Source organism: Adelges cooleyi, unplaced genomic scaffold (assembly GCF_023614345.1).
Source record: "Adelges cooleyi isolate 19-005CV unplaced genomic scaffold, UGA_ACOO_1.1 ACOO_flye_CR_arks_rails_tigmint_CR_PRNA_35, whole genome shotgun sequence".
NCBI classification, from domain to species: domain Eukaryota; kingdom Metazoa; phylum Arthropoda; class Insecta; order Hemiptera; family Adelgidae; genus Adelges; species Adelges cooleyi.
In genome coordinates this window covers 32,528-59,308 of record NW_026096024.1, presented here as the reverse complement: position 1 = coordinate 59,308, position 26,781 = coordinate 32,528, and the positions used below count along the sequence as shown (strand labels likewise).

Here is a 26,781-nt window from a genome sequence, read left to right as displayed (position 1 = left end):
ACGCAGTGCCGCAACTACCATTATAGAGGCCCCGGTGCAGGCTAATTTTAGAGGCCCCTATTTACTATAATGCTCACCCAAAGTTTTGTAGGGTCCCCAATTATAAAACTAAAGTTAAACCCTATTTAATACTTACTGAATCTTAATAAGAGCTGAACTATAATTGGCAGGTAGCTTCAACTTAAACGCTTGAATACTTTATTTTTTAATTACCTTTATACTTGTTATATACGTGTATAAATCAGTTTATTACAAAAACAAAAAAAATCTTGAAACATAATATTATGATTTAAATATGTGTATAAGTTATAGCATGTCAAAAAAAAAAAATGTATGTAACAATAATTATAATTCAATTTTGGTTTATTTAAGAAAATTTTGTTTTCTTGCTTTTTTAGTAGCAAATATTTGAATTATTTTGTTTATGTCCAATTCTTTTGTTCTTCCTCGTTCAATATTTAAAATACTTATGTTTGTCAGGCGGTCTTGAGACATTGAATTTCTTAAGTAGTTTTTTATGATTTTTAATTTTGAAAACGATCTTTCTGCATTGGCTACAGTAACTGGCAATGTTATAAATATGATACATGCACTAAAAATATCATTGTACATAGAGGCCATATCATTTTCTAAAATACATTGTAAAAGGTGTTTAATACAATGTAATTTTTTTAATAAATCCTTTAATATAGATTTAAGGGATAGAATTTGCCTTGTTGTATCAGTACTTAAATCATGTTTGTAAAATATTTGAAAGTCATAAGATGCTTTTGTGATATCTTCTTCACTAAATGATAATATATTATGCGGTACCAGAAATTCAAATCTTTTAGTAACCTCAAAAAATCCTTTGAATCTTTCTTGAAGTTGTAAAATTGCTGTATCTATAACTGGTAAAAAAACCATCACACGAAGATTGTCTTCAGAAATATCGAGTCTTCTATCACCGTCAACATCACCAAAAATCTTTTTTGAATATACACGGCGACGAATAGTTTTTTGGATTGGTATATTCCACTTATTACATTGCTCACTTGCAGAAGCAACTAGCTCTTTATAATGATCCCTTAAACTTATAATAGAAGAAGAAGCCTCCTTTAAAAATGTACATGCATCATGAAGATTTGTATTTGGGCTCTGTAATTTTTTAGATACTAAATGGAAGTTTCTTAATATATTTTCTCAGATTGTTAGTAATAAAATAAACTCAAATGATTCAATTTTTTTTTTAGTCCAATAGCGTAGATAGTATCATAATACAATAAATCTATATATAGTTTTGGAAACTTATCACTCCTGTTATTAGATAATACATGGAAATAAATGGAATAGTTTTTTTTCTCAAATAAGGTGGTTATCTGTGTTTGGTCTTCATTTAATTTTTATATAAATATTTATAGCCTTTATTTATACGACACACGTTTGGCTATCGAGTGGTCATATAATCATAATATCGATAACTACAGTAAACAAAATAAAATTTATCAATTTAAAATCCAATGGCCAATATTCAAGTGTCATCATTAAAAATACACAATCGAATACTAAAAATTGTTTAAACCTTGTTTTAAGAAATGAATGTTTAGACTTGAATTGTTATGTCTTCATAAATATGAGGCCCCTTAAACATAACCCGGAGGCTTGTCTGGCGGTGCGATGCACCGCCTGCACCGGCGGTAGTTGCGGCACTGGTTACACGATTTATTGTTAAATTTAAAATTGTCAAAAATGGCGGATAGTTTTTAGACTTTTCTATAGTGTGAGATTTTGGGTAGTACTAGTATATTTTTTATATACATATATTTAAAATAAAACATTTTAATTATGAATACTTAAAATATATTAAAAATATATAATGTAATGTTAAAAATAATAATAAATCAACTTTTATGGACTATAGTTAAATAAATATCTATTTAATTGTTTAACCATTTTTTTCAGTATTAAATAGAAAGGGGAGATTTCAAACAAAAATTTAGGTTTGAACTTTGATACCACCAATTCCACTGAAAAATATAAGAGTACCATTAGCAGAGTATTTAAATACCAACTAATTTGTAAAGTTTTTAGTAATCTTTTTGTTTATTGTCAAACAAAATCATATTATGAAAATGTATATTTGATTCAGATATTCCAAAAGCATATTAAGGAATACACTATGTACAATATTAAATACAATATTGTCATTAATCAATACATTATTTAATTAATTTGTATAGCTACTGTAAATTTACTAAATATAATACGGCATGTAATAAAATATTTGTTTGTATACTCAAATTTTCAATTACACTTTGATGAATACAAAATAGTAAAATCTAAAATGATAATAAATCACTTTTAAATAAACGCTTCGATGCTTGTGGCAACAAACACACCACATTCAGTGACACACAAGTCTTAGGCGAACTGTGTAGGTAAACTCTATCAACGCACGTTAAATTGCATCATTTAGGAGTTAAGTGCTCGTTCTTAATTATATACCTAATAAATATAATATATGGATAATATTATTCGTCCTATAAATAACATTAAAAATACAGAATGCTTTGATTTTTCTCATTATGGAATCCGTAAAATTCATAATCAATGAAATGCCCCTAACATGTTGTCATTAAAACTTATTACAGTTCAATGTACACAAAAACCAATATGTGTAGTAATTCTCAATTATAAGTATGAGGACTGGTCGTGTATGTAAAGTTGATGGTTGGCCGACCTCATAGTTAAGACGAAGGCGAAGGAAAAGAAGGTAAAGTATTTCTCAAAAGAGACGAAACAATCAAGGCATTTTTTTAATATTTTAGTTCTATATTTATAAGTTGTATTTTAATACAATTGGGTGCAGGGTTGAAATTATAACAAACCGTTAATATTTATGGACCAAATGGATTGTTTATGGGGAGATCATAGGATGAGTCGGCATCCTCTTCGATGTCACCATCCTCTTCGACAGACTCTACGACAATCGTCTTAAACTGCTCATAACTTATAACGTCTGAAAAATCGCAAAAAAGTACATTTAATTTAAAATGTTTGTAACGCGACAAAATCTTTTTCGGTGTGCCAAATAAATTCGTGCCCGGGTTTTGTATTGTGTAAGCTCGTGCGCGCTTTAATAACCGGTACGTGATTGCCGCCCAGCCTTATAGTCGGATAACACTGCACTGTCATCCCAAACACCGCCGCCGCAAAGTGGTCCGAGAGTGAATTCTAGGCGCTCAAAAGTCCTATTAATAAAAATGCAAAAAATATCAAAACAATTATGAATTATTAATTTTAATATGTTTCTTAGACACAACATAAAATTTTGTGTACCTGGACGTTTTTTATTACTATTTAAAGTTCAGTTTTTATAGTTTAGCGGTTAGTTTGATTTCAAAAAATAATATTTCGTTTACAATTTATTTACCCTTTGATATTTAAAACAAAAATGTTTTATTTAATTTTTTTTTTTAACTAGTAGATAACCTAAGGAAAAAAATATTTTTTTAAACTACTTATGATAATTTTGAATGAAAAATATCAGATGTTTTACATGTTTTTTTTTTTTTAAGAGAGTAGTACTAAAATTTGCCAATTTTTACCCACATAGTAATACTTAGGTGTTGTAGAACAAGTATTCAGGTTTATAAAAATATTAATTTTTATTGTGGCAGACAAAAATTAATTAGTACACAAGGCAAATAAAATAGTACTATTTTATTGTACTCGTACATACCCAAATCTATTACTATGCTGTTTGGAAAGTAAGTACAAGTTAATTTATATGTCTAATGTAATATACAGTGTGATCAATTTAACGTGACACTAATTTTTCAAAAAATAAAAAAAATGCTAAAAAAGATAAAAATAATTATTCTTTTATATTGTAATATGCTGTTTGACATTTAATTTGTTACGGAATAGGTATAATGCTTCAAAGCTGTCAACATTTTATCTACTTATTAGTTGGTTTTTACTTCCTTGTAGTATAAACGTTAATAATAATAGCAAATTTGTAATTTTTCTATTTAAGAAAATTTTCATTTATGTTATTATAAAATACAACAAAGTTATTATATTTTTTATAATTATTATTTTTTAAACATTTTTGTTGATATTATATTAGCAATATTACTTTAAATGAACTTAATAAAAAACCATCTTCTTTATAATTAAGACAATATGTTTTATTTTTGTATACATTAAAAATCCTTAGAAGTTCCGCCAACGACCAAGGCTCGGCTCTAAGGTTGGCGAACTTTTTTTTTTTTGTAACTTGCCAGTAAGGTCGGTGTGAAAACACCGAGAATGAAAACATACCTTACATGTTAATATATATTTAAATGTTTAGAATAATGACATCAGAAAATCATGAAACCAAAGTTAATTATGAGACAAAACTATACAAAAAACCCCGAATTAAAAAAAAAAACTCTTGCTATACTAGATATTTTTCTGTTACTTACTTTTGAATATTTGAATACTTAATTAAATATTTACATTAAAAAATACAAATTTCAAATCACCAGAATATTGTAAAATTCATCTTGATATTGTAGTACTTTATTTTAGAAAAATTGGATGTTTTTTTGTTGAAAACGATATTTGATTATTGTATTTTTTATTAACAGATTTGTTTTAATAATAATACGCTATTTATATTTTACACAGTTTTATTAAATAACAAGTTTTTAATCTCAGCAAATTTGAAAATTTTGATACACACCTATGAAAAGTTGATACATTGGTATAAGTGTATAATCTATACTAAAAAACAATTCTTTTAACGTTAAAGATTGTTTTTGAAATTGGTAAAATATACTTAAACAGAATTGTTGTTATTATTAAATAATAATAATAAGTTTTATAAACTAATTTCCATCTTTTTTTTAATGTTTTAATATAATGCACACATCAAAGTATTTAAAAATAATTAGCCAAAATGTATATTTCATTAAAAAATTACTAGAACTTAAAATTGAATCGCTATATCCCCTCAGGGGAGCACTAACAGTGCGACGGGTATGGCGAACCCGGGGCCCCGAGCTCTGAACTGAGCTGACTTTAATTAGTTGGTTCAGTTCTTCCTACTCTGGTCTTAATTGGCTGGAGTAGACTGGTCCTCCAGGTTGGGGGTTAAGCGTGGGGCTAACAACCCCACCTTGTAAAAAGTATATGTTATGATACTATCAGATGGCGGCAAAAACTCTTGGAGAGTTATGAAGGCCAGAAGAAGAAGAAGATATGCCTGAACAGTACTTAAAGAAAATCGGAAGCTCTAGTTGAACTTCCTTGGCGATATGGAAAGGTCTAAGTCGTAGGTATGCGTCAACACTAAAAAACTATTTTAAAATTATAAATAAAAATGTCTAATGGTTACCTTTTATATCTGTGTTCTCCATTCTTACAAGGTCATTGTATAAGTTGTATAACTGAAAAGTTTTTTTTTACTTCTTTTATTATCTTTATTCGCAAAAAAATTAATTACAAATTTACATTTTTTACAGACTAGAGAACATTATAAAATTAACAATCATTAGCATGCATCCTAGAATAAAACCACCACTAGAGTTATAACCAAGTGTCCGGATAAAGTACCTGAAAACAAAATGGGAAGTGGGAAAATATTGTATTAATTTTTAGAAAAAGTATTGTTAGCTTTTCTGAAAAAAGCTAGACATTCTATCTAAAAATGCTTTTTAAGTGTAATACGTAAAATATTACTGATTAGACATATCAGGGCATTTGCTATAATAATTGAGACATCGAGATTCTACCGTGCAAGAATTAAATTAGGTCAAACATTTAAATACAAAAACAACTGCAAAACAAAATATGTTAAGAAAAACACCTCGTTTTCGATAGAAAAATAAATAATAGACCATACAATTTGTAAAATACGAAGATTCTTATAATATTCAATGTTTGTGATACCTATAGGAATTCACCATTTGTTTACATTACAACAATCTGTGTGGAAAACAGATGGTTTGGATGTTGGTTAAAAAAGTTACAGTGTATACAACAAAAAAAAAACACACATTATGGTAAAACTAATAGCATCTCTACTTTGCATTGAAGCTAATAACTACAATAAAATTATACACATTTTCTTGTAAAAATTGACAACTGTTAATATGTTAAAACATAAAAGATTATAATACAAACTAAGTATTCAAATGCTCTAATTAATGTATCTGTAGACTTTGTACGGTGAATGTAATCCAGCCAATTACATTTATTTTATTGGGCTAGATCGGTCCGGGCTGTGTAGAGTCGGACTGAAAATATTTTTAATTACTAAAATAAAATTATTTTATAATGATATAAGTAGGAATTACAACTTAATTAGAAATGTACATTGTTATACAATTATTCGAATATTCGAATCTTTAAAAAAGAGGTATTCTATTCCAAATTACAGCCCTATTGGATATCTTGTATTCTAGTAAACATGTAATTTTATAATTATTGTGTTCATACATTCAGATTCCCTTATTATCTTACATTACAATATAATATAGGTTCAAACAAAAAACTTATTTTTCCAACAACAGAATAAAATCTATAAAATATTTTACTGTATAGCGTATACACATAACTGTTCAAATAATGTTAAAACTTAAAAATGCCAACAGTTATTAGTAATTTGTTTACATTTCAACAGTCATTGTGAAAATACTGTATTTTATGCAGTTAAATTTATATGATTATTGATTAAATACATAAGTGCCCCTCTACATGTAGCTAAATAGGTAAAATAACACTTTTTTATAGTTATTTAAAGAACAAACGTTTAAGGGGCCTCTACACCTGCGTTTTTTTAGTCGAAAACAACTCATACTAATTCAAACCTACTGTTCCTAAGAATACTCCGATTTAAGTTTTGAAAAAATATTTGTATTCTTCAAAACATTTTCAAGGCATCGGTCGTGGCACAATTTTAAAATTATTTTTAGTTAATTAATTATTTCAGTTTAAAAAAGTTAAAAATTTTCATTTTTTTACATTGAAATAATTAATTAACTGAAATTAATTTTAAAATTGTGCCACGACCGATGCCTTGAAAATGTTGTGAAGAATTCAAATGTTTTTTAAAAATTTAAATCGAAGTATTTTTAAGGACAGTACGTTTGAAGTAGAATGATGTATTAAAGTGAAATTTCAATTTCAAATTTTGTGGTTTCAAACAGTTTATTGACTTGTGCCTGCGAGTGCGTGACATTCCTTATCGTCCGCTATCGTCGTCGTCGCATGGCACCCGCAAATTGCAAATAGGGATATTATTTTTAGATATTTTGTCATGTGCGGTGTCTAACAAACTACTATTAAAACGAGGATCATTGGCAGGGCATTGCAATTTATACTGAATTGTAAAAATTATCGTTTTTCTACAATTTAGATTTTAGTCATTAGAGTATTCGACTAGCGTTGTTGATGTTGTCCATCGTCAGGCCGTCTTATACTCACTCATTTCATATTTTATATAATTTGTATTTCATATTATAATGAATAATAAGTCTACTAGGAAGTATTAATTTAAATATAGAAAACCCTTATCTCGCAGGATAAAGAATAAAGGGAATTTAAATTCGCTGAGTAAAAAAAACTGTCCAGAGAGAGGTTAAATCATGCTCCGTGAGTTACATAATATTATGTCTTGATGATTAAAATGAGTCCTTATGTATTATATTTTTAAGAACGGCATATTTTACCGAAAAACAATTTTTATTTTAGCTTCGATGCGTAGTTGAGAAGGTATTGTTTTTACAATGATGTGCTTTTATTTGTATTTATTTTTGTTTTTTGTATCTGGACGTGTCTTCTATGCCGTTAACCGATTTCTTCATGTACTTACTTCATATATTAGAAATCTAATCTTAAAGTTAATTTCTTGGGGCAAAACTTTGAAAGTTCACCCCTTCCCCTTCAAAATTGGGAAAACACATATAAATGTACATACTACATATATATTATAACTTTTTTTAAAATAGTCGATTTTGATTTTTGTTCCAAATTTCTATGAAATATTCTTCGGATAAAGTACTATACAACATAAACGGAAAAACGTTGACAAACCAAAAAAATATCTTTAAATATTAAAATTGTATTAATTTATTACTATAGTTATAATTAAAATCTTCATCAATAACTACTAGTCTGTTGTTATTTTATTTGTCAAAAGTAAGTAAGTAAACTCGTAATTTTTAATGTCTAGTAATAATCATTATCTTCGTGCTTCTGTTTGTCAGTGTATATACTCCTACAGAAATAATATAAACGCGACCCCAGACACAATTAAAGTAATATCATTTACCTGTCCGCGCGTTAGGCGATAACATTTTAGATAGTATGGAATCAATAATAGTAAGTTATTATCTTGTTATCGCACTTTCGCGGTCGCGACTCCGTATACGGAGAATTATGATGTATATATATATTATATACATAAAATTGCTCACTAACACTAATGTTCATTTACGAGTAAACAGTTACTAACACAGTGACAAAATGTTTTTTGAAATTGCCTATACAATACTCCTTAACAAATGCTGGTGTAGAGGCCCCTTAACTCCGAAACTAAGTTCGAGGTTTCATTATTTAAGTGGCTTTAGTAGTTCTTTATTAATTAATAAAATGTTTAGTATAAATTGAAGCCACTTTCAAGATAATTTTCTAGAGATAATCTATGCGCCTAAAATCGAAGAGTAGTTGCAACAATGTTTTAGTGCCCAAATTTTTATTTCAAAATTGTACAACTACCAGGGGCGGACTGGCAGGGCGGGTAGGTGGTGTAATGGTCAGATCTCCTTGAGATACAATATTGACCATGGCACGTGTAAAACATTATTGCTTACTGTTGTTTTGGGTAGATTTTGATTAAGATGTAAGACTTAGTTAGCATTTAAGCATTTTATCATTGTACTCAATTCTATGTAAATGACGTTGTTAATACTTGTTTACCACAAGTATTAGGATATGTTAGCTTGCATTCTTGTACTATAAAACCCCAATGAAACAGCGAGTATGTATTCAATTGCTCTTACTTGTTTTACCCGTGCAAGTACTGTTTATAAAAGTGTTATATTAAATTGAATCAAATCTATCTTGGCAGTTTATTTGTTTTACTAAAGTCTAAATCATTTAAATTACTATATTTCGTATACTGTTAAGATAGTGTTTGTATTGAACTCTACAGTTCATTACATATTTGGTGTCAGAAGAAGTTAACGGCTTGAATTTTTTTTTTGAACGTCAAAAAAAAATATTCGTTAGGAAAAGTCAAGGACTTTTCGAAAGCCGTGCCACACTGTAAGTATCCAGGATCGTCCAGGAGCTTACACTGCCCATCCAAAAAGACCATTTTGAGGTTCTTTTTTTTTTTTTTTTTCTACCTATCAAACTTCATTCAAGTTCCGGTACACAGCGTTGTCCAGCCGAGCCGCCCAGCCAAGCAGCCTAGCCAAGCAACCAATCCGCCCAGCCAAGCAGCCCAGCCAAGCAGCCCAGCCACACAGCCAAGCTGTCCACCAACAACCAGAGTGTCAAGTCGTGTATACCAGCCACAAAAATCATGTCGAACGCTTTATTATTGTAAGTCATTGGATTTATATAGCTTATGTCCGATAGTGATAGTTGGAAGGTAGTTGAATACGACCCAGACCAGTTGGTGATTAGGTTAAAAAATATACTAGGAACCAAAACCAAAATGGCTAACGATGCTTTACTAACTTTAAATTCAGCCATTAAAATGGTACCACATTTTTCTGGGGGGTCAGAATCAGAATTAACATGTTTTGAATCTAGATGTAAATTTATCATGGATAATATAGACCCGATATATAAATTAAAACTTATTGAGGTTATTAAAACTCAATTATCAGGTAGAGCTTTCGAAGTTATTAGGTACCGTGATGTTAAAACACTTAATGATCTTCTTAAAATATTGCGCGAAAATTTTGGCGCTACTCATTCCATCACATTCTTACAAGCGCAACTCAGTTCATTAAGGCAAGGGTATAAAGAAAGCGCGCAAACTTATTTTTCTCGAGTCGAGGAAACATATCAAAAATTAATACAAGCATCTACTATAGATAAAACGAGCATAGAAAGAAACGCGATAGCAGAAACAATAAAATCTCATGCGCTTTCAGTTTTTATAAATGGCATAAATTCAAATTTAAGAATTATTTTAAAAGCGCGTAATCCTACAACTCTGGAAGGGGCCATTTCCATTGCTGTAGAAGAAGAAAAAAGTGTTGAGCCGCGCAATTTTTACAATAACGGCGAAAATAAATATAAAAATAACAATAATAAGTATACAAAAAATTCTAAAGATAATGATTGGGATAAAAAGAATATCCGCTGCTATCGATGCAACCGTGAAGGTCACGTCCAAGGAGAATGTAGGACAAAAGAAGAGAACTTACCAAAATTTACTAACCCAGCGTATAATAGGAGTACAAATATTAAACGGGAAAATAAAGATAACATAAAAACGTGTGCTTATTGTAAGAAGCCTAACCACGAAATTAAATTCTGCAGGAAACGCATTTTTAACGAAAAAAAGAAAAATGATAATTCGAACGATAATGGTGACGAAGGCACCTCGGGCTCAAACCGATCAGTACAGGAAATTAAAAATAACGTGCGAGTAGTTACAGAAATAATAGACGAACATATAATATGTAAATCTAATTCTTTTATTAATGCATCAGCTAAATTTTTGATAGATAGTGGCGCGCAAATGAACATTATTAAAATAGACTCGCTAAAAGACGATCTTATCATAAACGAAGATGAAAAACGGCAACTACAGGGAATATCGGCAACGCGCGTAAGCACAATCGGAACAGCAATTTTAGACATTCTGATTAATAACAGTACCTTAAAAATAAAGTTCAATGTAGTAGATAACGATTTTAAAATAAGACAAGATGGCATTCTGGGTAATTCATTTTTAAAAAAAAACAAAGCCATTATTGATTTAAATCGCGACTTATTAATTATTCCTACGGGTACAGAAGAACTTAACTCGTCACATTTAATTATTCCACAGCGCTCTAACTGCCTAGTATGTATTAAAGTAGAAAAGCCAATTCAGGCTGATAACATTTACATTGAAAAAATAGAGTTAAGCGACGATGTAATTATCGCAAATAGCGTAAGTCCAATCAAAGGGCAACACACGGTAGCAAATATTATAAACATAGGCGAACAACCGGCTTTCGTAGAAAATATTGAAATGAATAATTTAATCTGGGGGCCGTACGATAATAACAAGGTAAATGATAGTACTACACCAGACCAATATGATGACTCAAGTAATATCATGTCTATCAGGGAAAAATTAAGTGGGGCCAGTAGGTTAGAAGCGCTCGCCAAGCTTATTATAACAGATCATCTACTTGACGACGAACGGGAAAAATTACTCGATATCTGTTTTAAATACTCGGAAGTTTTCTTTCTTGAGGGCGATATATTACAAGCAACAGACGTAATTACTCATAAAATCCCCACTCCCAATCTCACGAAACCAATAAACTTAAAACCGTACCGCCTTCCACAGGCGTTTCAAGCCGAAATAGATAAACAAATAGTCGAAATGAAAAGAAACAATATTATTCGCGATTCAAACTCACCCTGGAATTTTCCAATCATCGCGATAAAAAAAAAGGCAGACCGGACGGGAGAACAAAAACTTCGAATTTGTGTAGATTTCCGGAAACTTAATGAATTCACAGAAAATTTAGCCTTTCCACTCCCTAACATTACCGAAATTCTAGATAATCTAGGGAGTTCTCGTTATTTTACTACCCTTGATTTCGCACAGGGATTTTATCAAATAAAAGTACATGAGGAAGACATACCAAAAACGTCCTTCTCATGTCGGGGACAAAAATACGAATTTACAAAACTACCATTTGGGTTATCCTCAGCCCCACAAACGTTTTCAAAGGCTATGAAAATAGTCCTATCAGGGTTAGAATATGGAGCAATGGCATATATGGATGATTTAATCGTAATAGGGACCGATATCGAAAACCATAACTCAAAATTAGAAAAAGTATTTCAAAGGCTTGTAGAACACAAATTAAAATTACAACCGTACAAATGTCAATTCTTATCACGAGAAGTTTCATACCTGGGTCACATTATTTCAGAAAAAGGGGTAGCTCCAAATCCAGGAAAAATTCAATGTATCGCCGAATACCCTATTCCGCGTCACGCGAAAGCCCTAAAGTCGTTTTTAGGGATTGCAAATTTCTATCGTAGACATATCGAAAATTTTGCAAAGATCGCAAAGCCCTTGACTAACCTTTTAAAAAAAAATGTCCCGTATGTATGGTCAGACATATGTGATAAATCCTTTAACGATCTAAAACGTAGTCTAACAACCGCACCCTTACTTCAATACCCAGATTGGGAAAAAGAATTTTTTCTAAGTTGTGATGCAAGCCAATTTGCCATCGGATGCGTGTTAGCACAGGAAAAAACACAAGGCGATTACTTACCGATAGCATTCGCGTCGCGTACACTAAATAAGTCCGAACAAAATTACAGCGTGATACATCGCGAATTATTATCTATTATTTGGGCTGTTAGCAACTTTAAACCCTACCTATACGGCAGGAAATTCACCATTATAACAGATCACAAGCCGCTTACCTGGCTTTTTGGAATTAAAGACCCAACCTCCCAGTTAGTTCGCTGGAGGCTTTCACTGTCGGAATACAATTATAAAATAATTTATAAGCCAGGCACACAAAACTGTGTAGCAGACGGGTTATCGAGAATAATGACCATCAGTAACACAGCAAAAACGAACGACCATTTCGTCGACTTTGTACACGCTGAGCAGAATACCGTTATCCACAATAAAAATATTATAGACAGCGAAACTCCCATATTAAGCATACCAATTACCGAACACGTAGCGTTACCGATCGCCCGCGATCTCATAATTACAAACCAAATAATAAGGCAATTTTTATCAACAAATAATATTAATATTCCGACCGCGTTCAAAGATCACTCAAACATAGAAAAAATTCTACAAAATAATCGTTATATTATTTTTATCGGTTTCAAAGACGTTTACAATAAACCTTTACACGATGAATTAATTTTTTTAGTTTTAAACGAGCTAATGCAATTTTGTGTACAAAACAATATAAAAACGTTTCACACATTATCGATCGACGGCCTAACATCGGCCACTACACACACACGTATAAGGTCAATGATACGTTTCATTTTCAAACCGACCGAGATAACCGTTTTTATTCATTCAGATTATTTCTTTTCTACGGACGATAAAATTAAATTAATTTCAGAATATCATTTGAGTCCAATTGGGGGGCACGCGGGAATTTCGCGGACATTAAATCGTTTACAATTAATTTACACATGGAAAAACATGAAATCAGACATAAAAGAATTTATAAAAAAATGTGAAGTTTGTCAAAAAACAAAAAAATTATTAAAGGGGAAACAAAAGATGCTAATTACAACTACATCTTCTATTGCATTTCAAAGAATTTCTTTAGACATAGTGGGACCCATGAATAAAACAGCCATGGGAAATTCTCACATTTTATCCATGCAGGATGATCTTACAAAATTCACCCTTGCTGTAGCCTTGGCAGAGACCGACGCTGCAACAGTAGCTAATGCTTTTGTAGAATGTTTTGTCTGTACTTTCGGTATCCCAAACTCAATTCTGACAGACATGGGGTCTAACTTCATGTCGGATGTTTTCAAAAGAACCTGCAAACTTTTAGGGGTTGACAAGCTGAATACCACGGCGTACTACCCCGCTAGTAACGGTCAGTTAGAACGTAGCCACCGTACCCTTAAAAATTATTTACGTAGTTATGTCGACAAAGATAACTCAAATTGGGACAAGTTACTTTGTTTTGCGACGTATTGGTATAATTCTAGTATCCATTCTTCCTCGGGGTACGCCCCATTCGAATTAGTTTTTGGGAAAAAGCCAGTAATACCGTCAACCTTCTATAGAAACCCAGATCCACAATATTGTTACGACGATTTTGTCACGGATCTGAAACGTAAGATGCAAGAGTCACACAAAATCGCGTATGATAACATTATTATATCAAAAAATAAGAATAAGTTAAATTACGACAAAACAGCGCGCGAACAATCAATAGAGATAGGAGATAAAGTTCTAATGAAAAATCATAAGAAAAAAACATTCATTAGAGGACAATTGGCTAGGTCCTTTCCCAGTTTTAGAAGTACATAGTAATCATAATATCACAATCAAAATGGGTAGACGCGAGAAAAGAATTCATTTAAATAATGTAAAGAAATTTTACGACTAAAAAGTCGATAAATCTCTGAAAAAAAAAAATATATATATACGTTTTCTTTTTCTTTTGTCAAAAAAAAAAAAAAAAATTGAATTATTACTAAAAAAAAAAATTTTTTTTTTTTGCATTACTACTACTAAATAATCAAACACCAAAACTGGTCCGGGTTGGTATTTTTGTGTATGTTTGTATTAATTCTAATTCAAATTACCACTGCCAGTAGGGTTGAGTGAGATTGAAATAAACGAATTATTACAGTTATCGGACATAAGAGTTTATTACGCCAATGATAACATTGTTCATCTAATTAATTTACCGTTGGTATACCAAACACAGCTAACACTGTTTGCCGTACTAGCAAAACCGGTAAAATTAGACAATAATTTTTCTTATGTATATGTTAAACCAAATTTTAAATATCTAGCTATAAGTAAGACGAATAAGCACTATACGAGCTATTCGGATCTAGATTTGTTAAACTGCGAAGTATCAAAAACCTTCCTGTTATGCCCTGAAATTCAAACCTTACATCCAACAAATATGAAACCTACATGTGAAGTCCAATTATTCCAAAATACTAGAATTTTCCCATCCAATTGTAATATTCAATACCTAAACATATCATATTCTATTTTCCATAAATTAAAGTATAAAAATCAATGGATTTTTACAACTCCATTTGACACGTTGTTTCTCACGTGTGACAATATTAAAGAATCAATATCTTTTTCAATAGAAGGGGTAGGTATTCTTTCTTTAAATGAGTCCTGTAAGGCATATGGGAAAAATGATATCCTTATTCCTTCCCCAATTTCTAAAGATAACATTTTCACAGATGTTATTCCAAATACTAACATATCTAGCTTAATAAATTCAACATTGTATAAATTTCCAATTACACATGTTACAGAATATGTTAATATCCATAATTTAAACGATATGGCTAATCTCAAAACAGAACTGTTATTACCTAATCATGAACAGTCATATGGTCTGTTTTTGTCTGTTCTTACTATATTACTAATTATTAATATATTAATTTTTATTGTATTCATTATCATAAAAGTTGTAAGTACAAGAGAAACCTTGCGTTCAGTTGAAGGACATACTGGTCGTAATTTCAACATAAACAATGAAACGGTTAATGTAAACAATGAAAATATTAATGTACTTAACGAAAGTATTAGTGTAAATAATATTAGCAATGAACCTCCGTGTGTTCATACTGAACATTCGTTTGTTAATAATGAGCCTCAAAATGTTCGGAACGAACATCTCAACAGCAATGTAGCAATACCATACCATAATTCTAACACGCCTCGTGCTACATTTCATATTCCAAACCGTTTTTACTCGGTTTATCCACGTTTATAAAATATAACCATTATATTTCTTATTATATACATTATATTTCATATTATATTCATATTATACTCATATTATATTCACATAATCCATATATTATATTCTTATTGGTACGAAAAACATCTGGGTACTTCGTCCACATATGTTTTTCATTTTATCGGGGGGATGTAATGGTCAGATCTCCTTGAGATACAATATTGACCATGGCACGTGTAAAACATTATTGCTTACTGTTGTTTTGGGTAGATTTTGATTAAGATGTAAGACTTAGTTAGCATTTAAGCATTTTATCATTGTACTCAATTCTATGTAAATGACGTTGTTAATACTTGTTTACCACAAGTATTAGGATATGTTAGCTTGCATTCTTGTACTATAAAACCCCAATGAAACAGCGAGTATGTATTCAATTGCTCTTACTTGTTTTACCCGTGCAAGTACTGTTTATAAAAGTGTTATATTAAATTGAATCAAATCTATCTTGGCAGTTTATTTGTTTTACTAAAGTCTAAATCATTTAAATTACTATATTTCGTATACTGTTAAGATAGTGTTTGTATTGAACTCTACAGTTCATTACAGTGGCCATACCCGCCCAGGCCCTCTAGAAATTTTATGTTTGGGCCTCGAGCTATATATATTATTTTTAATCATTTTTCAATTCCACGGAAACGAATCATTACGGCGAAAACGAAGAATACAATAATACTATTTATAAAAATAAAATAACTGGAACAGTCCGACTGCAGCCGCGAAGGCTATGAAAGTTATTATTAGATTCATTTTTGGAATTTATGATGTTAGATACACGTCAATACGTCATGGCATCGTGAAATCTTTTTCTTATCTATGTTTTATAAATCATTAATCGTGTCTACGATAATTCGACCACGGACCAATATAAATAACTAATATCGTCAACTATGAGTATGTTCCAAATTCTTTGTATTTAATATTTACTACTATTCCGATTTCCGAATTCCAATCATTTGTTTAAATTAAAAAAATTCCCGGTGAGAAAGCTTTGGACGATGTCAGGAATATTTCACCGCATGACTATTTTAAAGTAAATACTCATCGAAGAATTTACGATGTTCTAATAAATATGTTTGAAAAAAATGAAAAAATATATGAAGTATTAGGCACATTTAATACACAACGTTTTAAAGAATTCGCCAAAGGCCCTCATTTAATTAATGACGATAATTTAAATTACGTTGCTCTTAAATCAAATGCCGAATCGGGAATCGCATTAAAAGAAGAGTTTCTTCAGTTTATATCATATTTTAATCAGACTTTTAAAAAAATTGCACATAAAAGTAACACAAAATCTCAAAGTCTTGACGATAGTTCAGCAGTTTTTAAAACAATATTAGTAATTATTATTAAAAATCGTATTTAAATTAAAATCATAAAATTTATTTTTGAAAATTTTTTATTTTATTTGTAGGTAGGTATTGAAAAAGATTTAAGATTTTAATATTGAAGTAACTTGTTTCTTTTTAGTATGTTGAACTTAGTTATATCAAAAATATATTTTTTTTTAATTTTATTTGTATAATAAAGTTTAAAAATTGTAATATTGAAGTAATTTGTTTTATTTTATGATATTAAATTTAGTTGAGTATAAGTCTACAGAATTATTTTCATTTTGTTATAAGTTCCTTAAAAAGTTATTTTATTTTAAATAAAAATTGTAACAACTAACATGAGTCGCTTGTTTGGTAGTTTTAAAATGTATACCCACCTGGGCCTTCAGGGCCTCAGTCCGCCCCTGATAACTACAGCTGATATTAGTTGTATATTTTTTTTTTAGTTATACTATTAAATATTACATATGCAATGAATAGTAATTACTAATTACAGCTGTAATATTAAGTCGAAATCAGAACAAATACAGAACAAGTATTCGCTATAACTTATGTAGAGTAAAGTTTTACCTTTTTTGTTAAAACGTAAAAAACAAAATATAAAAAAAAAAATGTGCCTTGAAAAGTGTTATTTGATGAATAAAACGATAAATAGTAGTAACAAGAATTCTAAATAATAACTAGTAATTGACATGAACAGTAATCATCATTAATCAATAATCATCCCTTTAGACCATCATATAATATAAATCTAACTTGCTTATAAGTTTAAAAAGTGAAAAAAAAAGAAAATTATTGTGTTTCAAAATGAAAATGTCGGCAATCTTTGCAAATATTAAATTTTATTTTTATTTTAAACACAATTTATAAGTTATTTTCTATTATACCCCCTCTTTTCGTTAAACATATTCGAGTTCGTTCAATCAAAGATTTTACTACCGCTCTTAGAGCCTCTTTATTATTATTTACAATTTGAACTGCTTCCCTTATGCGATCTTTTAAGTGTTCAATAGAAGTTATATTTACAGAATAAACGAGCGATTTAATATATCCCCATACGTAAAAATCTAGAGGATTCAAATCTGCAGACCGAGGAGGCTATACGTAATTACTTCCATAATAATAATTATCTCATCAACACCGTCTAAACAAAATTAAATTAAACTAGTTTAAATTTTCTTAATTTAAATATAGTAGCCAAATATGAATAGGATAATACTCATGGATAATCTTTTATTGTTAATTTAAACAAATCTAACGAATCTCTATAAAATTGTTGAAAAAAATAGAATAGGACTTAATTGACGCGCGTTTTTAAGTCCGGCATTGCGATAACTTTTTATACTTATTATTATTGACTGTAATAACGTAAATTGTTTACCATATTAGTATTTTGTCATTTTAAAATTAGTACCAACCCCTTTTAATAAATATATACAACATTTCAATATGTTAATAAAAATAAACATTTCAATGTTTTTTAATAATTATGACGTAAGAACGCGTTAAATACTTAATTTAGTTTTTATAATAATTTTAATTTATAATACTTTTTTTTAAATTAACTTAACGGAAGTACATCGGTAAAAAAATTTGAATACATTTCACCGTTAAGACGGCTTGGGAAAAAATGTGGACCGATAGCAAAGTCATATAAAATTCCCAACCATACATTAACACTAAATCAATATTGATTACCTCGAGTTAAAATTGCATGCGGATTTTCGGTTTTCCATACGTGTTTATTTTTTGTATTTTGAATAGGATCTCTCGAAAATGTTGACTCATCTGACGTCATTAAAAACAAAGGGAAATTCGGATCATTTTCATGCTCTAAGAGCAGCCACACGTTTTTCATTGTCACCCGGGTACAGAGTTTGGACGAATTGCAAATGAAACGGATACAAGTAATAATCTTTTAAAATTTTGTGAACCGTCTTGCGCGATATCGGTATATCTTCTCTAGCACTTGTTTCTCTCGTACTCACACTTGGATCAAGTTCTACTATTCTTAAAACTCTTTCATCGATCCTTATATTTATTTTTTATTCAGTTCGGCCACTAGTCGTATTAATACATACACACTAAAACACACTATAATTCATTGTAAGTAGTTGAAAATAAATTTATGTCAGGACAATCGTCTAGTTTAATTATTTGTAATGTGTTAAACATTTCAAATTTAATTTTCTATTATTAAAATGATAAATAAATAAAAAAAGAAAAAACATACCATAGATACCTTGAACAAAGTTCAGTGTACAATGTATAATACATTTGAATACGTTTGTCCGTTGAATATTGTTCGGTACTTTAAATTATGAAATAACAATTTTTTAAGTCGCAAATACTTTATTTTATCATGCATCACCTATTATACTCGTAGATGTATTAATTACTTTTCAATGTATTAAATTTAAATAGTACACCTAACCAATAGGGTGTAAGTAACTTTTACAAGAATATTCAATAACAAATTTTACTTCTAACGTATTAATTTATTTTAAAATAAAAAAATGTATTTATGAAATCAAACAAAGCCTAATTATAGTTTGTTCTAAAACTATCTGATTGTGGAAGGGTTTATGACCGTTGGTCATCATGGGCTACTTATATTTAAGAATTCAAGGGTTGATTAACCTACAAAATAAATAAACAACTATTTTATCTTTATATTTAAAAAGCATGTACATAATTTGACATTACAAATGTTTTAAGAAGGTATCATTTCAAGTTGTTTGAATTTCAAATTCGAGATGCCTTGAAAATTAAAAAAAAATAATTCTTCATAGTAGACTAGACACTAGAGAATAATTAGAAACAAACCTATTATATAAATATTACATTTTTACCAAAAAATTGATACTAATTTCTTAAATATTGAATATAAAATAATTCTAATACCACCACTGAATTGAGAATAAAATTTTAACCCAAAATGATGTGTCGCGTGCCATATGTTGATTTTGATCACATGCCGGCTGCTCAGTGACCAACCTGTGGACGCATGTGTGACCAGATACCAAAAAATCATGCTACATATCAGTTCAACAAGATTTTTTCTTTTGATTTCAAATCTGCAAATTTTTTTTTTGTTAGAACATTTTTTAATGAGATACGGGCTATTTTAAATAATTTTAACATTTTAAAAAAATAAATACCATTTATTGTGCCCATAGAGCACCATAAATGTCTCATTTGAAGCTCGGTAGAACTTTCCATGGCACCCTGTATATTATGAACCAGAATAGAGTAAGTACGTTAGCACGATAAAGCGTCGTTGAAGTGACAGCAAGAATTAAAACGGTGTCAATTAATGTGAAAACATAATTTTATAGTATTTTAGGGACTTGTTGTGGCACTGTGGACATCTCGAACTATCACGCAGCACTTCAAGTTAAGCTGTGTCCGTTGATGTTTGATCCTGGATGGGTGACCACCGGGGATTTTTAGAGGTGACCCATAAAAAATGACTTTTGTCCCCTTTCTGCAGTCAACGACTCATTTATTCTTAATTAAAAATTACACCTTCTTTTCGTTTGCCTTTATCCCGACTATTGGGGACTAATAACAAACGTAAGAACGGGGAAATATAATACTAGAATATTCCTTTTAAATAAATCGTAAGACCTACATATTTTTTTCTGTAGCAATCATACATGGTAGTATATTATGTAGAAAGTGTATGCGTTTTATCGTGTTGTATTGATTTGTTTTTCCTTTCGTTATTTGTTTAAATTGGCGATGACATATTATTTCAAACAGTGGTTTTTCAATATAAAAATACAGCAAATACTCGAAATCAACTATGTTCAATATTATAATACTATTCAAAAATTGTTGGTGTAGAAAATAAATAATAAAACAATGTTAATAACATATTCACAGTACCCAGATTTATAAAGGGCGATTCATTTGATGTAAGACACTCATTTCTTTGGAAAATATGAATATTTTGGAAATTATATTTTTTCTATATTCGTAGGTACATATATTACTATATTTTTCAAAACTTAAAAAATGTTTACCTTCGTCCCTTGTACGTGAAATAAGTATGGACTCCGTTTTTTTTTTTAATTTCAAAACAACTTTAGCTTTTAAATTTTTAATTTTCAACAACTTATTCGCTTACGATGACGATAAATATTTAAATTTGTATTTGTTCGGTGTTTAAAACAGTAGCATTCCTGTTTAACAATAATATTGACGCCCGTCGATAACACTGTCATCTGCGTCTGTAGATAGTATATAATGATTGATATTCTTTATAAGAATAATACTTAAGGAAAGTTCAATATCAGTCTAGCTAGTCTAACTTAACTTAACTGATAATAGATAACAGTGTTGCTAATCTAATCTAACTGCATTATAATAACTTGATGGTAAAATAGTTTTTTTTTATTGACAACTATTATTATTGGACGATTTATGAGAAACTATGTACACACTTTATGAACAAAGTAGTGCTTCTCACGACTCACAAATAGCCTAAGTCCTAAGATAGTTACTTTGATAGAATACAGTGTGATGAAAATAAACGTAAGAGGAAAGATGGAAAGGGAAAAAAGGGGTTTGATGCGATTGAGAATGATATAAGAATTGTTGGTATGCGTGAAGTTGATATGGAAGATCGTGAAGGAGAAGAAGAAGAAAATGTATTTCTCATATGAGACAAAAAATCAAGGTATTTTTTTAATATTTAAGTTGTATATTTTTGAGTTGTATATTACAATTTGGTCCAGGTTCAAATTATAACAAACCGTTAATATTTTTGGAGCAGTCAGCTTATTGAATGGGCACGATCATGTGTGGGTTGGCATTTGTAAGATATTCTCTACAGTATTCCATCCATTACGAACAACCAGTATTGCAAGCGACCTAAACTGCTCCAACGATACATTGTCTGAAATATCGCAAAAAAGTAAATTTAATTTAAAATTTCAACATATACTTAATTTTTTTGGATAACGATATCAGATCGCCAAAAAAATGAAAAGTAGTTATGGGACAAAACTATACAACAATACAACATATTGTAAAAAATTCAAATAAAAACTCTTTCTGATTCTATTAAATATTTTTTGTTAACTCACTTTTGAATATCCTAATACTTTATTCAAGAAAAAATTGGCCGTTTTAAGCAACTTTTATATTTTATTGTATTTTTTACAATTTTAGTTTCTTTTATTCAGATGATAGTTACGAGTAATTTTACACCGTTTTGTTAATTAACAAAACCCGGGAAAATACAATGTAATATACTTAAATTATTATTTAAAAATATTGTTATCGAGTGTATTAAATCAATAATTGTTTTATCAAATAACATACAACGCTAATACATATATGTTGAATTTAATTTGTAATGTAAATTTATACTTTTTTCCCAAATTTTTTATGATTTAAGTTATACTTGAAAGTAAATATATAAATGATTTATTCCAAAAATTGTATGCGGTGGAAAAGCGAGTGGGTTATAAGTTATAATATATATGAAATTAAAATCATTAGCAACTAACTACTTAAAATAGGATAAAATATATTTAATTAAAAAATAATATTGTACAATATTTATATAGTGAATTAAAAAAATTCTCACACACATGTTCAGAGCATATATTTTGCAAATATACTTTTATTAGGGGTTTTTAATTTTAAAAAATTTAAAAAATTCTATATACACCTATGTAAACCTGTTGCGTTGTATCCACATAAAAAGGTGTATAATCTACCCTCACACACAATTATTTTAACTTAAACGTTAAATATTGTAACAGTATAATTATTATTATTATTAATTAATAACATAAAATGTTGATCGCTCTGCTCAAACAGTACTAATAGAAAAACGGAAGCTCTAGTCGAGTTCCCTTGATAATATGAGAGGAAGGTCTAAGTCATAGCATTGATTATGAATGTCTATTACATAATCAATGGTCATAGCTTTGCATCAACAATAAATAATTTTTATAAAATTAAAAATTAAAATGTCTAATGGTTACCTAGGTTTGGAATATTATTTGTTGCCGCTAAATTTTCAAGTTGCGGTACGCTTATGTTGAAATGCGTTGCCATTGCGGATCTAGTCCTGATATTTGCCCAAGAACGGAGTAACAACTGAAAAGTTTTTTTTTACTTATTTAATAAATTTCATTCACAAACATTTTTTTGCAGACTAGAGAACAATATGCAATTAACAATCAAACAGTTTGTATATGTATTATTATGTACTATGTATTATAATTTCCTGATTCTGGAAAAAATCAAATCTAAAAAACTTTTGTTTTTTAACTAATTTAGAAACTGTTGTAATTGTAATAGAAGATATGTGTACTCCACAAATATTATTTAGTTTAATGGAAATCACTAAGACAAGAGTTATGCAAAACTATACCCAACACACTTAAAGACTTTTAAAATAAAAATAAAAAATATTAGTACCTATATTAAATCGGACAGTGATGAGGCTAAAAATGATTACACATTTTTCGTGTGTTATAAATGATTTAACAAACAAATAATGTTTAACACTTGCTGTGCAGGTGTCCCACAAAGACATACCAAATGAATCAGTTTTTATTCTGCTGAGTTTTTTTTTTAAATTAATTTATATTCATTTGCGTTATAAACACCATAGTTTGTATTATTTTTTTTAATTTTTTTCGTTAAATTTTTGAAAATTTCAAGATAACCATTTTATTGAGAACAATTTCCAAAGCTAATCAAAATTTCTCATGTCTCTGTGGGACACCGTGTATACCTAATGTTAGAAGGAAATCATTTTAAACTAATAGTTTTAGTCAAAACAAATTACTAAAACTCACTTCTGAATTATTTAGTGTTATAGTGGATTCGACAAACATCAAACAAGTTAGAAGCAAAATAATTGAGATTTTGAAGTACATTGTATCTATCTATTATAAACCGATGTTTAACAGTGTGATAAAACTATTACTTTTACTCTCAACAGTTATAGGCTTATAAAGGCCAGTTTTATAAGGAAATGAAAAATAAAATCCAAAACAGTAAATAAATATATCAAATACGTTTCCGACAAGTATCCAACTGTGGCATAGGTGCAAAAGTCTATTTACACTGTTTTTATCAAATAAAAGTATTGAGGTCATAATGCACAAATGTGAAAGTATGGCTTCCTGGTAATACCTGACAAAATTTTATAGGCGTGACATAATATATTTAGTGAACTTCTTGCCATCTTATATTCAAATTTTGCATTTTTTTAAAAACAAATTAATGCCAAATGGGGTACCCTATCGTACAGTTAAATCCCTCATGTCTTATTCAAGATTAACTGTATAATATGCACATAGTCTTTTCAAAACAAGTTTTCCAATAACATTATTATTTTAGGCCTCAAACTAATATCTTCTGTTGTTTTGCGCTTGCATGCATAGTAAATAATGTGTGTCTATTATGTCTATTGATAGCTACCCGGATATTTTCCGGCAAAAATACTGTATGATTTCTATCGATATTTTGTTTGTTTTGTATGCTTTGAATTTCTAGTAAATAACCGTCTTCTGTATTAACAAACCGCCTGTGTACCCGGCTTCGCCCAGGAAAAGAAAAACAATTGGAACAATATTTTTTATTTGCTAAGTTATACCACGACCTAGAATAGATTGCAAAAATAAAGTCATCCTTCATATGAGTATTAAAATGTTGAGTTTACTAATAGGTAAAATAACCACAACAATATTTAATTAATTATACTTTGAATTTGTCTACCCTATATAGATAACCATGTTGTACTCGTTGTAAATTATAATTGAAGGGCACAGGGTAAAAACGGTAGTTGTGACATTATAAAAATTTTAGAGTATAGCAAAAACAAAGTTCGTGAATTCCTCTACCTCATACATAAAAACAAAAAAATTACATTAAATGCCACTCTTATGATAAATGTATTTACTTAAATAATCTTTTGACATAAATAAAAAAAATTATTGGCATAAATTGAAAAAAACTATTTAAAAAAAAAATGTTTATATTGTGACTATTACTGTTTTTCCCTGTGTCCTTCAATTGGTAAAGTATACATATTGAAAAACAAAAAATGTGTATTGAATACCAATTAGTAGCTACAAATGCGCGACTTTATTTGTAAACTAAATAAAAAAATATTTTTTTTTTTTTTGTAAACTGAATAAAAACGTATTTCAAATAAGTAAGAACTCATTAATCTACCTCTCGGGAATCTGCAATTGGGATTTTTGTCCATTTATTCGTTTAGAAAATGACTGGTTTTTTTTACATGAGTCAGGCACTCTTGACGTATATGTAAACAGGAATCGTTTAACCATACGCGTTTAGGCGGTGCCAGTTCTTGTGTTCAAAACTTTAAAAAGTTCAGTTTGAGGCCCCTGGATACCGACCGTTTTTTTAGCCAAAACACATAATTTTTGGTCCATCGCACAGACTGAACCAGTGATCCGATAAGCAATCTAAAACCAGATATGAAGTCGTCATGATGTTTACTTGAGATCACTTTTTTCAATTTTTAAGTTTAACCCTTTCCAAATTTGATAAAATGTTCAAACGTGTTTTATGCGTAGTAGGAATAAGATATCAAAAATGTACGCTGATCGATCTCAAGTAAACTTCATGAAGAATTCAAATCTGTTTTCAGATTACTTATCCCTTATTTGATAAACTTGTTTGACCCGTTTAATACCTTTCAAGTTATTGACTGGGCCATAGTTATCGATATACCATATATGATATAAATGATAGATGTCCAAAAAGTCCGGAAGAGTGTAAATAGAAATACTCGGTATTCGTACTTATATGTACAATAAGTCTAATGAAATAGTACAAATAATAGTACAAACAAGCTATAGTACTTTGCTGCACGTCATGCATTTACCTGTGTTTACACACTGTGCTGGTTTCATATAAGGTTAATACAAATTAAAATGGAAAGTTTTCCTAAAAAGAAGCGATTATCAAAAATAAGAAAAAACAAATAAAATATTAAATCACTCCTCAAATGGAAAAATTATAAAAACTCAATAAGTCAAAATAAGTACCAATTACGATTATTTCTTACTATTTTTAAATTCGTACGTACATAGGAAAATTCTGATGCTTCGACGTCGCAGAGCGAGTCTTGTGAAAATGAGTAGCAAGAGAGCAGTAATGATCAAAGGTTTGACATTACATTTACTATATTTTTCTGTGGTTTTATTTATAATAAAGTAAAATTAATTTAAATAATATTTTATAAATGGATAAAGTGGAAGTATTCGTACATTCCGTATTCACTAATAAAAATAATCAATATAAATTTGGAAGTAATTCTACTATTTTTAAAAAAGTTATGAAGCATCGTAATTATAAGTTGAAAAATGTGTACAATTTTTTGGTATTTTTCTCGATTTTGAAAAAGAAGGAAAGACTTTTTTTAAGTTTTGGTCCAATAAAGTATATTTCAGGTACGATTTATAATCTATACAGTTGCATACTCGAAGAAATTGGTTCAGCGGTATCGTGTGCCAACAGTTAACAAAACTAAATAAAAATTAAAAATTAATATGAAAAATTAAAGTATCTTCGGCCATCAAAAAAATGATTAAAAATCAGTGTCATACATAAAATGATCTTCTTTCTTTTTGCTTTCTGAAAACAATTTTGATTTTTTTTTGTTATAGAAAAACACTAAAGTTGAGTCTAAAAAGTTGGTTTTTTCGTGTTGCCTACAAATT

The 26,781-nt window shown here is 29.4% G+C and overlaps 1 protein-coding gene across 1 annotated transcript in view; it reads left to right on the top strand.

The window, feature by feature from the left end:
* The window catches only part of LOC126840102 (uncharacterized), an 18,194-nt gene extending 2,313 nt beyond the window's left edge, over positions 1-15,881 (top strand). Inside the window, exon 2 of the mRNA XM_050575604.1 lies at positions 14,869-15,881. Coding sequence (XP_050431561.1) covers positions 14,869-15,695 — 827 coding nt within the window. The 3' untranslated portion in view covers positions 15,696-15,881. The remainder of the gene's footprint in view (positions 1-14,868) is intronic.
* The last annotated feature ends 10,900 nt before the right edge of the window (positions 15,882-26,781 follow it).